Genomic DNA, 12,769 nt, shown 5'->3' with positions numbered 1-12,769 from the left:
CAGAGAGGTTGGGGCTGGGGCCCAGAGAGCAGCAGCCACGCGTTCTGTCAGGGCTGTCCTCTGGGTGAGGATCTGGAAGTCCTCTGGGAGAATGACATCACATTTTTCTCTGTTAGCCAAAGCCAAAATACAAACTTCCCTGCTTTACTCAAGCAATAACATTCTCTCAAGCACATGAAGCAAAGATGTCAACAGTATATGCAGCGTGTTCACTGGAAGCATCACCCAGAGCGGGCCAGTGCGGTGCGAGGGGATGGTGCTTTGAAGGAATACCTCATGTGTGACAAGGGAAGCTTGGCTCTGAACTGAGGGCTGCAGCTGGCCCACCCTTGGACTCTGCTCCCAGCCTTGCTTCTGGGCATCTGGCTTGTCAGTGGCCTGGCAGGGGCTGCCGAGTGCTGCAGCTTTAAGGCATCGGGTGCTGCCAGGCAGCGGGTCCTCTCCAGGGCTGGAGCACCATGCGCAGGCAGCCATCCTCGCCTCGGCCGGGCTGGCAGCTGCTCGCTGCTCTCGACTTAATAACATTTGGCTGCTTATGAGACATCTGACCAGTGAGCTGAAAGCTTCCTTCGAGTGCGGCAGACTTTCACCTGGCGCTGGCAGCAGCTGCCACCATGGCAGCAACGGGCTCTGCCACAGCCAAAACTGCCAAGTCCTGCAAAAAGTATCGAACGGTGAAGCGGCACGCTGGCATCTACACCTACCAGGAGCCGCCCCACAGGTAAGAGACCCTCCTCTCACCTGAGGTGCAAATCTGCCTTATCTACCACAGAAGTGGGGGCTTGTCTTTTCGCTTTCACTTAGTGCAGTAAAGTGAAAAACAGCATGAGAAAAATCACTCTTCACTCTGTACTTAGATGTATTTTAAGCCTCTTTTTTTTTTTTAATTTTCACGAAAGTAATGTTTCATACTGCAACATAAACACTGTACATACCACAGTGTAACTCCCATGAGTTCAGGGTATAGCGGGGTAAGAAATCTCTCTATACTTCTCCTGCGTATTATACGTTTCCTTTGAATGTTGCCTGTGACTAGGGAGACAGGACTGTGGATTGACAGGTCAGTGGTCTGACAAAGTATGTATTTTGAATGTTCTTACAAGGCATGGTTTAGTTTATGATTTATTTCTAAGTGATTAAAAGGCGTTGCTTTTTCAGCAAAATTGCAGGGAACTTTCCTGACTAGTCCGTAGCAACACAATTAGTAAACTTCCCAGCTGGTGATTGTTGCAGCTCTTCAGATCTCATCATTTCATTCAGGGGGGAACAGTCACCACAGGTTTCTAGACCTAAGCCTCTGCAAGAATGAATATTGCTGCTGTTTCATATACAATACCCTATTTCAGAGAACTGAGAGAGCTGTAGCTTAGGAAATGTGGTGAGAGCATTAGAAAAGATGATTTAATAATCATCCGCAGAAATCTGCATCAAAGCACATGAATCTTTTACAGGGACAAGTAATTCCTGGTGTGCGGGGTCCCATGCTCCCGTCCCCTCAGCTGGGAAACAGGAAGGAAGGGCAACCGTGTTCTAAACGTCTGTTTCCTCCATTCTAACAAGGAGATATTTTATCATTATTACAATCAAAATAAAAGGCTAACACCAGACAGTGAATAAATGAATGTTAAGTGCTTTTGTGAGAAATGTTTAGACAGCACTTTGTTCCAGAAAAATATACAGTGTCTTGTTAGCATGATGTACAAGCTGTATGGCTGGAAGTGCTCGGAGAGGAAAAACTGGGATTTGTGGCGGAGAGCAGGAATAATTTATGACTGAACAGTGAGCAGTGGGGAGGAAAAGAGGCACACCCTGGAGATGGGGAGATCATCTGGATTATTCATCAAGTTTAAAACAAGAAGGTGGTGCAAGTTCATTAGCTCACTGCTGTTATATTGATCTAATAGGTTGGATCCTGTGCAAATCAACGGTTTGCTGGGGATCTGAATGGGAATAATTTGTGTTGGTTTTCCTCTTGTGGGGTGTGTGCTGGGCTGCCAGCAACTCGGATGATGATATCGGTGAAGAAAAGGCTGAGAGCCATGACCCAGAGCAGATCTTTCAGAACATCCAGTACCAGAAGGAGATTATGTCCAACATCCGCTGCCGGCCGTGGCCGATGAGGCAGAAGCTGAGGGCACTCAGGTAAGTGTTTGCATTAAAGCTTTTAGGCTCACTGACTGTGACAGTGCTTACAGCCTCAGTTGTTTTTCAGTGTGTACAGAAATTATTAAGAGCTTCTAGGAAAGCATGCCATGAGGATGCTCTACTGAGATCTGAAAGCTGGCTGAAGGCAGCAGCCTTGGGGTGGGAAGTCTGCAGGTGAAGTTGTCTCCTGTGCATGTCTGACTCCCTTTGGATAGTCACTGTATAGAGAATGAAATCATGCTTTGGCTATTAACTATTAAAACAGTGTGTCAGCTATTCAGTGGTCTAAGGAAAGGCTGTTGGTAATGCTCAGTAATACATTTTTAAGCTAAATGTTTTCACTCTATCCCAAAAAGGAAAAACAATCTCCCATTTCCAAGGTAATTGCATGTGACGATTGCATGGTATGAGAACAGAAGCTAGTCATAATCTTCAGGTAATATATTGTAAATGGCAGTAAATACTGGATGCTTGTAGGTTTAAAAAGTACGTTCGGTGTAGCAATAGTATGTTTCACAGCTTAAGATTTCAATTATTATATTAATAATTACAAATATACAATGAAAGAGTGGGTGCCTAACTCCTTGGGCCACCTGTCTAAATTGTGTCAGACCTTTCACAGTGTGATCTGCTTGGGACCTGTTTTATTTTTCCTTTCCCTCTGGCATCTTTCTCTTAAAACCCGGTATGATGCTAGGATGGCATTTTAGTCATGAGGAATCCCTACCACCACTTTTGTAATCTTGGAAGCAAAGAGAGATTTTTCTCTCTTAGGCAGGGTCTGTGACTTGCTGCCTCCCTTCTCTTGTTGATGAGATTTTGGTGGTCCCCATCCTCCTTCTGCTGAGGTCAAAGACTGTGTAAGACTAGATGAATATGCACCTCTTTGCATCTGACGAGCACTACACTGTATTTGCAGAAGAGGTGTTAGTATCCACGTGAGATTAACCAGACTGTAATGGTGACCTTTTTATTTTACTCATTTGGGTTGCACCAGTTTAAAAGAAAGACTTTGAATCAAAAGGACAGAGAAGAAAAAAAATAGAGGAATTGAAAACTCTTCCTGCAGTTAGTTTTGAACGCTGAGTTTTCTCAGACAAAATTCTCAGTGGTTTTAAAGCGTCAGTAAAAACCTCAACGGGAAAAGAAAAAAGCTTTGCCTGGATAAGGATTTTATGGTGAGAAAGTCCACAGTTGTATTTTAGAGCATTTGACAACTTTGCTTGTTGCTGTTTGTGCAGAGTAAGGGGCTTTGGGTAATGGGATCAATGTGGGATGAATTTCCACCTTCTTGTGCAGGCAGGCGAAGGAGATCGTGCTGAAGTATGAAGGGAGACTCACAAGAACAAGAGGTTACCAAGCTGCTGGTGCAGAGGTACAGCTGTTTTTTCTTAAATTACAGCTCTTTTCTTTACCAATAATCGTCTGCAGTTTTCATTCACAGAAGCATATGTTTGCTGTGCAGTCTTGATCTCCAACTCAGGAACTCTGTAGAGGGAAGAAAAGCAGTTAAAAGCTTCTTTTTTTTTTTTTTTTTCTATTGTGAATTTAGTAATTACATTTTTGCAGACTAATTTGATGTGTTGAGGGATGAATGTCCTCCTATTAACACAGTATAAGCTTCCTTCTCAAATAATCTACAAATATTGATGCCTGCTAGAAGGGGCAATTGGGAATGGGATACCAATAACATAATGTCAGTATTCTCTGAAGAGCTATTGCACCAGACTGTGGGGCCACAGTTCAATAGTTTAGTATGAAACATGTCTAGCTTTTAGTTTGGAAGACAGTCCTACAATAGCTTATGGTAAGTACACTCTTAGAGGTTTTTGCTTACATAATACTCAAAGAATTTGAATCTCATCTTAGAAAATCTATTTATACCACTGGAAATTGACCCTGGCCTTAGTTTCTGGAAATTAATAATATGGAGGAAATCATCCCTAATATACAACCAACAGACAAGAGATCTTTATCCATCTAAGCAGTTAAAAATATTTTTGTCATCATAATGAGCAGACTTTTAATGCTGCAACTTCTTTTAATTCAAAAAGGCAGGGTTTTAACAATAAAATGGAACACCATGCATTTTATTCACATGAACAGTGGAAAGGTCACGTATCTGTTGTTCTGGTATGTTGGCCCACAGCAAAGGTTAAAAGTACTACTTTCTAAGGTAGGAAAGAGTAATTTTTCCTTGTTCTGCCTTTGTGTATGTGGCAAATGTGGTGGAAGTGGGATGCTGTTAAAATAAAAACTGTTTTTTGCTTTTGACTCGATGTCACCTAGAAAGAAAAATGCTAAGGGTCCATAATACATGTCAGTAAATCTGAGATTGGACTTGTTACTTGTTTGTATTCCCCTTCCTATAAAAAAATGTAGGCTGTCATCTTAGAGTTCACAATTAATAAAAGTGTGTATCTAATCTAATTGCCTTTATTGTGTGTATTTGTTTGAAGATATTCAGCACAGGGATAAAATTCAGCAGTTAATTAGAACTGCTTATTATGTGTAGGGGAACTGTATTCTTTTTTCCTAGCACAAATTAGGGATTATAGTCTTTATATCAGGGCTAAATTCAGCAAAGGCAACAGAATGAGCTGCACTATTTTTTATTTTATTTTTTTTTTTAACTGGAAGGTTTTCATTGTCACGTATTTTCTCAGAACATAGCATGGTGGCCAAGGAGATAAAAATTGTAGCACAGCAAAACAAGCACTACATCATCAAAATTAAGAACCCAGTAGTTGAACATGTGCTAAGAACAAAATGCAGCTGTAAATTTATATGTTTTAAAATAAGTTTTGAAAATTGGTAGAATACACACTGTTTATAATTGGACAATACATTAATGCTATTATTTATGAAGGTAAAATACCTTTTACTGTTTTGATACTGAAGACATTTTTCCTTTCAGGTTTAATTATTTTATATTTGCATTGTAATTTTTGTACATTTGCAATTAATGCCAGATAACCATAAACCATATTCTGTATTCTAAGAGTATAAATTATCTGTTCAGGTACGCAGTAGGCAGGAAAAGAGGTGATAGCGATCTGATTATAATTTTAACAAATACTATTCCCACACAGTCACCTTTGTATACTTTCTAAATCTGCAGTACAACTGCCACAAGCTTCTTGATTCCTTTCTCAGCATTGTGAACTCTGTTTTCAAATAAAAGTAGCAATCCTAGCAATTCCTGTGCACACCTACAATTTATTTAATAAAAATACTTCCCATTCATGCAATAAAATATTCATCCTGCCATAAAATCTAATTAAGATTGGCCAAAGAGATTGATAATATATTAAATAATTAAAATTTTATTTACTTCTCTTTGGTTTTAGGAGATTAGATTGCATTATATAATATTGTCACTGCTGCTGACTAAAATATAGGGGTTTTTTAACATCTAGCTATAATAAAAATACTCTATAATGCATGATATACAAATATTTTTTGTGTTGATACTGTAAAGTCAGAGCTCTAACTCAACAAATCAAAAACTGTACTTAGTTTGCACATGCAGATTTTGTTTCTTCTCCCACCTGCCTATGCACACCTCACTGTGTGCAGGAAGATGCTTTCCTCTGACCATGCAAAAAATGGAGGTTGAATCTACAAACTGAACCACATGTTTTCTGCAGGTGTCAGCTGTAATACACAGAGATGAGAATATAATAGTTGAATTTGCTGCTGTTAAATATGAAAGCTTATTTTTCCTCTAAGAAAAAATGGCATTATGCTTCTCTTAAGTTTGATATTAGTTGCCTGTTCATTTGTCCTAGAAATAAAATTTATTATGTGTAGTGCAGCAGGATTCCCTCATAAATTACACAGAGTCTACGCATCTCAGCAATGCCCAACCTGGGTGACTTCTGCTGCCCAGAGCTGCTGCTTGGCCCTGCTCTGCAGTTCCTCCCTTCCACAGCCCCCAACATAGACAAGGAAACAGGGAGTGGTGCCTGCTGGCTTCTTTCTGTTGGTTCCTCATGGTCTTTATGTGTAAAAGGTGTTGATTAGTGGCTCCTGATGGTGCCCTCAGAGGTGTTTAAAGGGTGTTCTGTCTTATCTTTATTGGCACGTGGCTGGTAAGCAGAGTCAAGGTCTCCTGAGCTCCGGACATTTTGTGTGTTTCTAAAACCCACCACTGTTTTCTTTACCCACCTTACCACAGACATGCTCCAAGATCTTTGTAATTAGGATTTATAATATTTCTTGTGATACAAGATGAGAGAGATGTGAGCAAAATACTCTGCATTTCTGTTTTTCTTTTTTTTACATGCAGAAGTGTCAGGTCTCTTATTTCTCTGCTTTTTTCTCAGCTTTGGAGGAAGTTTATTCGACTTGCGTATAATTTTGTGGTGATCTTTATTCCTTGGGAAATGAGAATAAAGAAAATTGAGAGTAAGTATAAAGATTTAATGGTATTGAACAGTAAAGCATTTGCTAAAATGCTGTGTCTTAGGGTTTATTTTTTAATTTACTGAATTAATATTTGGGAGACAGTTAAATGCAAATTTTCAGCAGTGATGTTTTCATTTAAATCTTTGTTTTTTCTTGTTTTCTTGGTGCCTTAGACACTGAACAGTTCTCATTTATGGTCTTAATGGGGGGCGACTTTTAAAAAGTCAAATTTGTCCAGTTGTGGTTCTGAAAATGCAGCAAGATTTTGTTATAGTTTATCATAGTCCATGGGGCAGCATCCTTGTGCCAGCATCCCCAGATCTGCCCAGGGTTAAGTGTGGCTGTAACCACACTGTGCTTGACTGGTAAAGTTAAATGGATGTGTGATGTCACCCAGCATAGCAGCTTCTTGCATAAATGCTACTGGTAATCATGAGACTTCTCCAACAGTTTGTGTTGGAATTATATTTTCCTCAGTGACGTGTTAACATTTTCTCTACTTTGCTGTATGTCCTGCATGAATAAGGTTTTTCTTTTGTTTTATTATTCAAATAATACTTCATGAATAAATTATATGAGCTTTTATAGACTGTGTAGCTCAGATAACTATTTTCTACGGTTTAAGGTCATTTTGGGTCTGGAGTTGCCTCTTACTTCATCTTCTTGAGATGGCTATTTGGAATCAATATTGTACTTACCATAATGACAGGAGCATTCGTAGTCTTACCAGAGGTAAGAACTTGTTGTTAATATTTACAGAAAAATGCATACTGTTGCACTTTCCTTTCTGAATTAAACAAATGCCACACTTAAAGGCATACATCAATTTGAAATGTACAATTTAAAATTAATTACTTAAAATAAATTCCACTATTAAGAGGTTTTTTTCTGCCAAAGCATAAGAGATTTTTGCTATTAGTGTTAGAGATTATATTTTGTCAACATGGTACTAATGCTTTTGTAGAATACGTTTGTATCCTATTATTAAAATAGAGAACCAAATTCTAAAAGCTGTAGATGGTGTTGAGTTTGTTCAAGTCCTGTTAGTGCCATTTACAGGCAGGAAAACATAACATCTCTCTCCAGACTCTGGATTATTGTCCATTAGAAATCATTTTCTAGAAGGTCTGAACAGTGACAACTTTGTTTAGTTCTTGCATGCGAGTATGGGTGTTTAACTTTGTTGAATTATTCATAAATATTATTTTGCCTCACCTAACTTCTGCTGTAATAACGTTATTAGAAAACATAGGAATATCTGATTTTTATTCTCATTGACTAAGCTAAAAAAAAGTAAGTACCCCCAAAACAACAACAAAAAAAGAAATAAAAAAGTATTGACTTTCATTTTTTACTTTTTTAAGAGAAAGTAGATTTAATCTTGAAATATCATTTAGAGATCAAACATTTTAATATTTAATTTAAAAATACTTAAGTTAAACATAACTTTTAAAGTTGTTTTGTTAATTGTTTCAGCTGATCTCTCTTGTCATTTCTCAGCCATTTTGAAGATGTCTACAGAGCACATAAATTTCCTCATTTCCTCGTAGACCACAGATTGCAGAGCCCTATCTAGTTTAATGGAAAATGAATGCAGGGTTTCTCATGGAGTTTCCAGTTTAGGACAAGGAATAACCCAATACTGGCTATTCTGATAGCACCCTCTGTGCAGGCAGCTCTTGGTGGGTTCTGCTGTGCAGTCCTGGGTCAGACAGCATCTGAAACCTCCTCTCTTTTCCCCAGCTACTGGTTGGAGCACCGTTTGGCAGCACAGTCAGCAAGACCATTCCCAAGGAGCATATTGCATCTGCTCAAGACCTGGACACCATTTGGTCACTAGGGGCAAGGCTAAAACCACTCTTTATTATTTTGCTGTCACTGTTCTGTTCTAACTATTCGTTACTGCTCTTACTTACGGGTTCTGGTCTTTGCAGGGCTACCTCCAGTACTCTGTTTTATTTTATGGTTACTATGGTCGTGACAGGAAGATTGGGAAAGCTGGATACCGGCTGCCTCTCGCCTACTTCCTTGTTGGAATGGCAGTGTTTGCTTACAGCTTCATCATCCTCTTAAAAAAGTAAGCCTTCCCATTTACTTCTGTTGGTAAGCTTGTGTGTTCAGGCAATCGTTAACGATGAACTTATTCCATTTCCTCCGTATGTATTCTGTGTAGCTCTATTGACCTGTTCCAGTCTGCTAATATCAGGGAGGCAGACTTGAGTTTAAATCTAGCTTGCTTTTTATCTTGCTATCATTTATCTTCACTCTCTCTTTTGTTTCCCAGTCTATAAAAGGAGGGCAGCACAGAAGATGATCTGTGTGCTTTGTGTTTGTATAGTTTAAGATCCAACAGTCATGGAAGTCCTTTTTGTTTTCATCTTTTCTGGTATAAATATTGCTATGATAGAAATTTATTTTTTAAGTGTAATGCTTTCAGTATTATTTTTTTCCCATCTATTGTAATACAAATATAAAAATTCCATCCTAGATGTAATATCCTTTATATTGTTTCCACCGGTATGTGGCATCCCGTTTGAATGTGAGCTTAATTCCTTTGCTGCTGAAGGGCCAGGAGCAGGAGTTACTCAGCAGAGAGAGCAAGACTGTTAGCACTCACCATAAATCTAGGAATGTGCAATGTCTGGAGAGAGTCAAGGTCACTCTATCCTCTTCTGATTTGCTTTCCCTTCCCTTCTGAATACCTATTCATCCAGCACAGTGCAGTCCAGGGTCAATTTTAGAACTGCCTCTAGTAAGTCTTAGTTTTGAAGCCAAACCTTCCATTTTAATTTATTTTTATTCTACCTACTGATTTGTGCCAAGGGCCACTGATATGTTTGACACTGATCTATACATCTGCAGTTTCTGGATATGATTAGATTATTAGCTCTTCTCCTTCTGTCTTAGCTCACTGACTCTTTGCTTAGCTGCTTACAGTTCCTCTGTTAACATTGTCCTTTTGGATGCCCTTTCTTTATGAAAGAATGAAGGTATTAATCTTCATTTCATTTCTTACACTTTGCAATATTCTGTCATCTTGCCTATCTGAGATGAGTAGGTGGGGTTTTCTTCTTTTCCCAATGCCACCGAGTTTCTATTTGACAATAACATAAAATTTGAGGGTGAAAACAATACAGAAAACAAACCAATCTTGTACATGATCACTAGTTTTGCCAAAGTAGCTTGTAATCACAGTAATAGTGGATCTTAGTGACAGTATTTTTCAGCTGGAGATCATAAAACTGAAATATGTGTAAGTTCACAGCTCTAGTGAGCTTTATTTGCTTTATTTGTCAGCTATAAAGAATGTAAATATCAAAATGCCCTTCCACAGTGAGTCACTTCTGCACGAGAACAAAACTGAAGTTCATACTCTCAGCCTCACCCTGTATTTTCTTCAGAAAGCTGACAACAATGACACTAATTGCTGCAAAGTTTTGGCAATCCTAACAACATAGACATCTGAAAACTATGAACCAAACCAGTGATTTCCTTCATCTTCACACATTAACAACAGTTGAATACTTGTTGTTTTTTTTTACAGAATGGCAAAGAACTCAAGAATGAGTTTAGCAAGTGCCTCTGATGAAAATTACACTTTCTGTTGGAGACTCTTCTGTGCTTGGGACTACTTAATAGGAAACCCTGAGGCTGCAGAGAGCAAAGCTGCTGCCATAGTTAATAGCATTAGGGTGAGCAACTGACCTTCAAATTATTTAGAATTGATTTGTTTGTTAATCTGTAAGCTATATGAGTCTTTCCTCTCATTCTCTTGCATTTCCTATTGTTTAGTATTTATTTACAGATCTGTTTGCCTAGGGGAGGGCTGATATCACATCTCTGTGTTCTTCAGAAGAGTCTTATTTAATGCCACTGTATGTGTGACAAGAAGTTAGAAAACTAGAAACAAATTTCCTTGTGATGCAACTTCATTGAGTAATAGAATCGAATTCATGCTAACAATGTGAAAACATTCATTTATTTCATCTCTCCATAACAAATGGTCCAGTGACAACTTACAGCTCTCTCAAAATTAGAAAATTGCTTTAAATACAGATGTTTTCCATTTAGAATTTAAGAACAGATATGGTTTTAATCAAAAGTAATTAATTTCCCAAATTTGGTGTATTCTCATTAAGTCATTAAACAAAATTACTTCAAATTGTGTCATGGATAAACTAATAAGCTATGATATTTAGTTATTTTGATGACTGAGGATAACTTTTGACACTTCTGTATTATATTACTGACACATGGATTCTATAGGCACATCCTGCAAAAAGATCTGGTAGTGTAAACCTCTGGTGGTACCCCATTGAACATGCATAACTGAAAGTACACAAGTATTTGATTATTGTGTATTTGTTTCTCAGAAATCTCCTTCACTATCTAAGCTCACTTATCACTCCTAAAAAGCTATGCAGGACAGAGAGGTGTTTATCTACTTGCGCTTCCAGGATGTTAAGTTTTTTATCAGTATACTTGATACCTTCTGTGAAAGATGTGTATTATGTTTGCTGAACACTATTAAAATGATAATGCTGTGTTTCTTTCAAGGAAGCTATATTGGAAGAGCAGGAAAAGAAGAAAAGCAAAAACTTGTATGTATATAAGACCAGATATACTTTTCAAAGCACTGTTTCAATGCACTTAGCAGTGCTAATCTGCTTGTCTCATACTTTTAAAAACCATGTTAGAAAAGACCCCTGGTGTCATAAGACAATCTACTGTATTGGATTTGCCTTTTTTTTTTCTCTAGGGCGGTGACCATAAGCTTAAGAATTATTGCAAACATCCTTGTGCTTCTCTCCCTTGCTGGAAGTATTTACATCATATACTTTGTTGTGGATCGATCCCAAAGGTTAGAGCGCACCAAAAAGGAATTGACTCTTTGGGAAAAAAATGAGGTACACTCTCTTTCTGTCACCTCTGTGATAGAAGCAGGATTATTGTCTCAGGGCTCTCTGTAACAATAGTGTGCACTGAGGTAGAAATTGCAACAGATTAGGCAGGAGAAATGAGGAATGAGAGGTCAAAGGGGTGGTTACCTGGATCTCGCTTTGCACACTTGCTGTCTCTGCTCTGCAGCAAGGTGTTAGCAGAGGTGAAGTGGGCAGGTGGGTGCTGCAGATCCTCATTTCACACAAACTGCAGTTCAAGCTGACCCCTATTTTGTGAGGACAAAGCATAAATGCCCCTGTCACTTTACAAAGCCATTTTTGCACCCATGATTGAGCTGAGTGAATTAATAAAGTAGTAACTTTAAAGCTAAAATTTCTGGAGTAAATATCCCTGAGTCGTATTCCAGATCTGTAATTTTAGGATGACAACTACTGTTATTACTAATGTCAATAATAACTTTCTAAAGCATCTCCTCCAAGAAAAGCAAACACCAATATATGCACCAACAGTATTTCAATCAGCAGTCCAAGTACCACAGGACAGGCAAAGCTACAAAAATGCTGTGTCTCTCTGTTCTGTAGGTAAGCGTAGTTGTGTCACTGATTACAATGATTGCACCCTCTGCTTTTGAACTTGTGGCAGCTCTGGAGATGTATCATCCCAGGACCACTCTTCGCTTCCAACTTGCCAGGTACGGGCATTATGCAGTGTAAAAATATACTGAGGAGAAAGGGAGGAAGAGGAGAGATGTGTTCTGGTTGCATGTTTTGGTCCAGCCAAACCAGAGAATGTATGAGAAGCTGATGGGATAACAGTGCCAATAACCCTTATCTTATTCTTCTTGTTTTCAGGGTTCTTGTTCTATACCTGGGAAACCTCTACAGTTTAATCATTGCTCTCCTGGATAAAGTGGACAGTATGAGTGTCACTGTAAGTTTAACTTGATGTTTTCTGATGTGTAAAGCTAGTATACTTTACAGATAGAATTGCATTTATTGTGATATATATATGAAGTCAGATGAAAACTTGTTTGAAATTAATTAAAAAATATTACAGTTTGATAGGAATGTAAAGTTAAGTTTAATTTGTAATATGCATTTACAACTACTTGTAGTTTTTTAGGATTAGATCCATTTGATTGCTAACAAAACACAATAAATAAATTTCTGTGCATTGCTTAACTACTTAAAAAAAAAAAAACCCAAAACAACACTTTACACCAAATATTTCTAGCTACCTAAAATCAGCTTTCACTACTGTCCTGATGAGTTTCATCTGCATCTTCCACTTCCGGGGGCTGATGTGGGATCAT

At 38.3% G+C, this 12,769-nt stretch overlaps 1 protein-coding gene across 1 annotated transcript; it reads left to right on the top strand.

Moving 5' to 3' along the window:
• Positions 1-614: 614 nt before the first annotated feature.
• Positions 615-12,387, top strand: LOC104528953 (transmembrane channel-like protein 3; the record flags this gene model as incomplete). The annotated part of the gene is made up of 12 exons (XM_010173113.1): positions 615-721; positions 1,999-2,142; positions 3,445-3,520; positions 6,474-6,555; positions 7,181-7,287; positions 8,299-8,397; positions 8,490-8,632; positions 10,100-10,247; positions 11,113-11,156; positions 11,315-11,462; positions 12,039-12,148; positions 12,309-12,387. Coding segments are annotated over exons 1-12 (1,287 nt in total), but the record flags the coding sequence as incomplete, so codon positions are not given.
• Between the last annotated feature and the right edge of the window lie 382 nt (positions 12,388-12,769).

Source organism: Antrostomus carolinensis, unplaced genomic scaffold (genome assembly GCF_000700745.2).
Source record: "Antrostomus carolinensis isolate BGI_N321 unplaced genomic scaffold, ASM70074v2 scaffold17188, whole genome shotgun sequence".
Lineage (NCBI taxonomy): Eukaryota > Metazoa > Chordata > Aves > Caprimulgiformes > Caprimulgidae > Antrostomus > Antrostomus carolinensis.
Note: the sequence above shows the minus strand (reverse complement) of the source record. Positions and strands in the feature narration are given on the sequence as shown.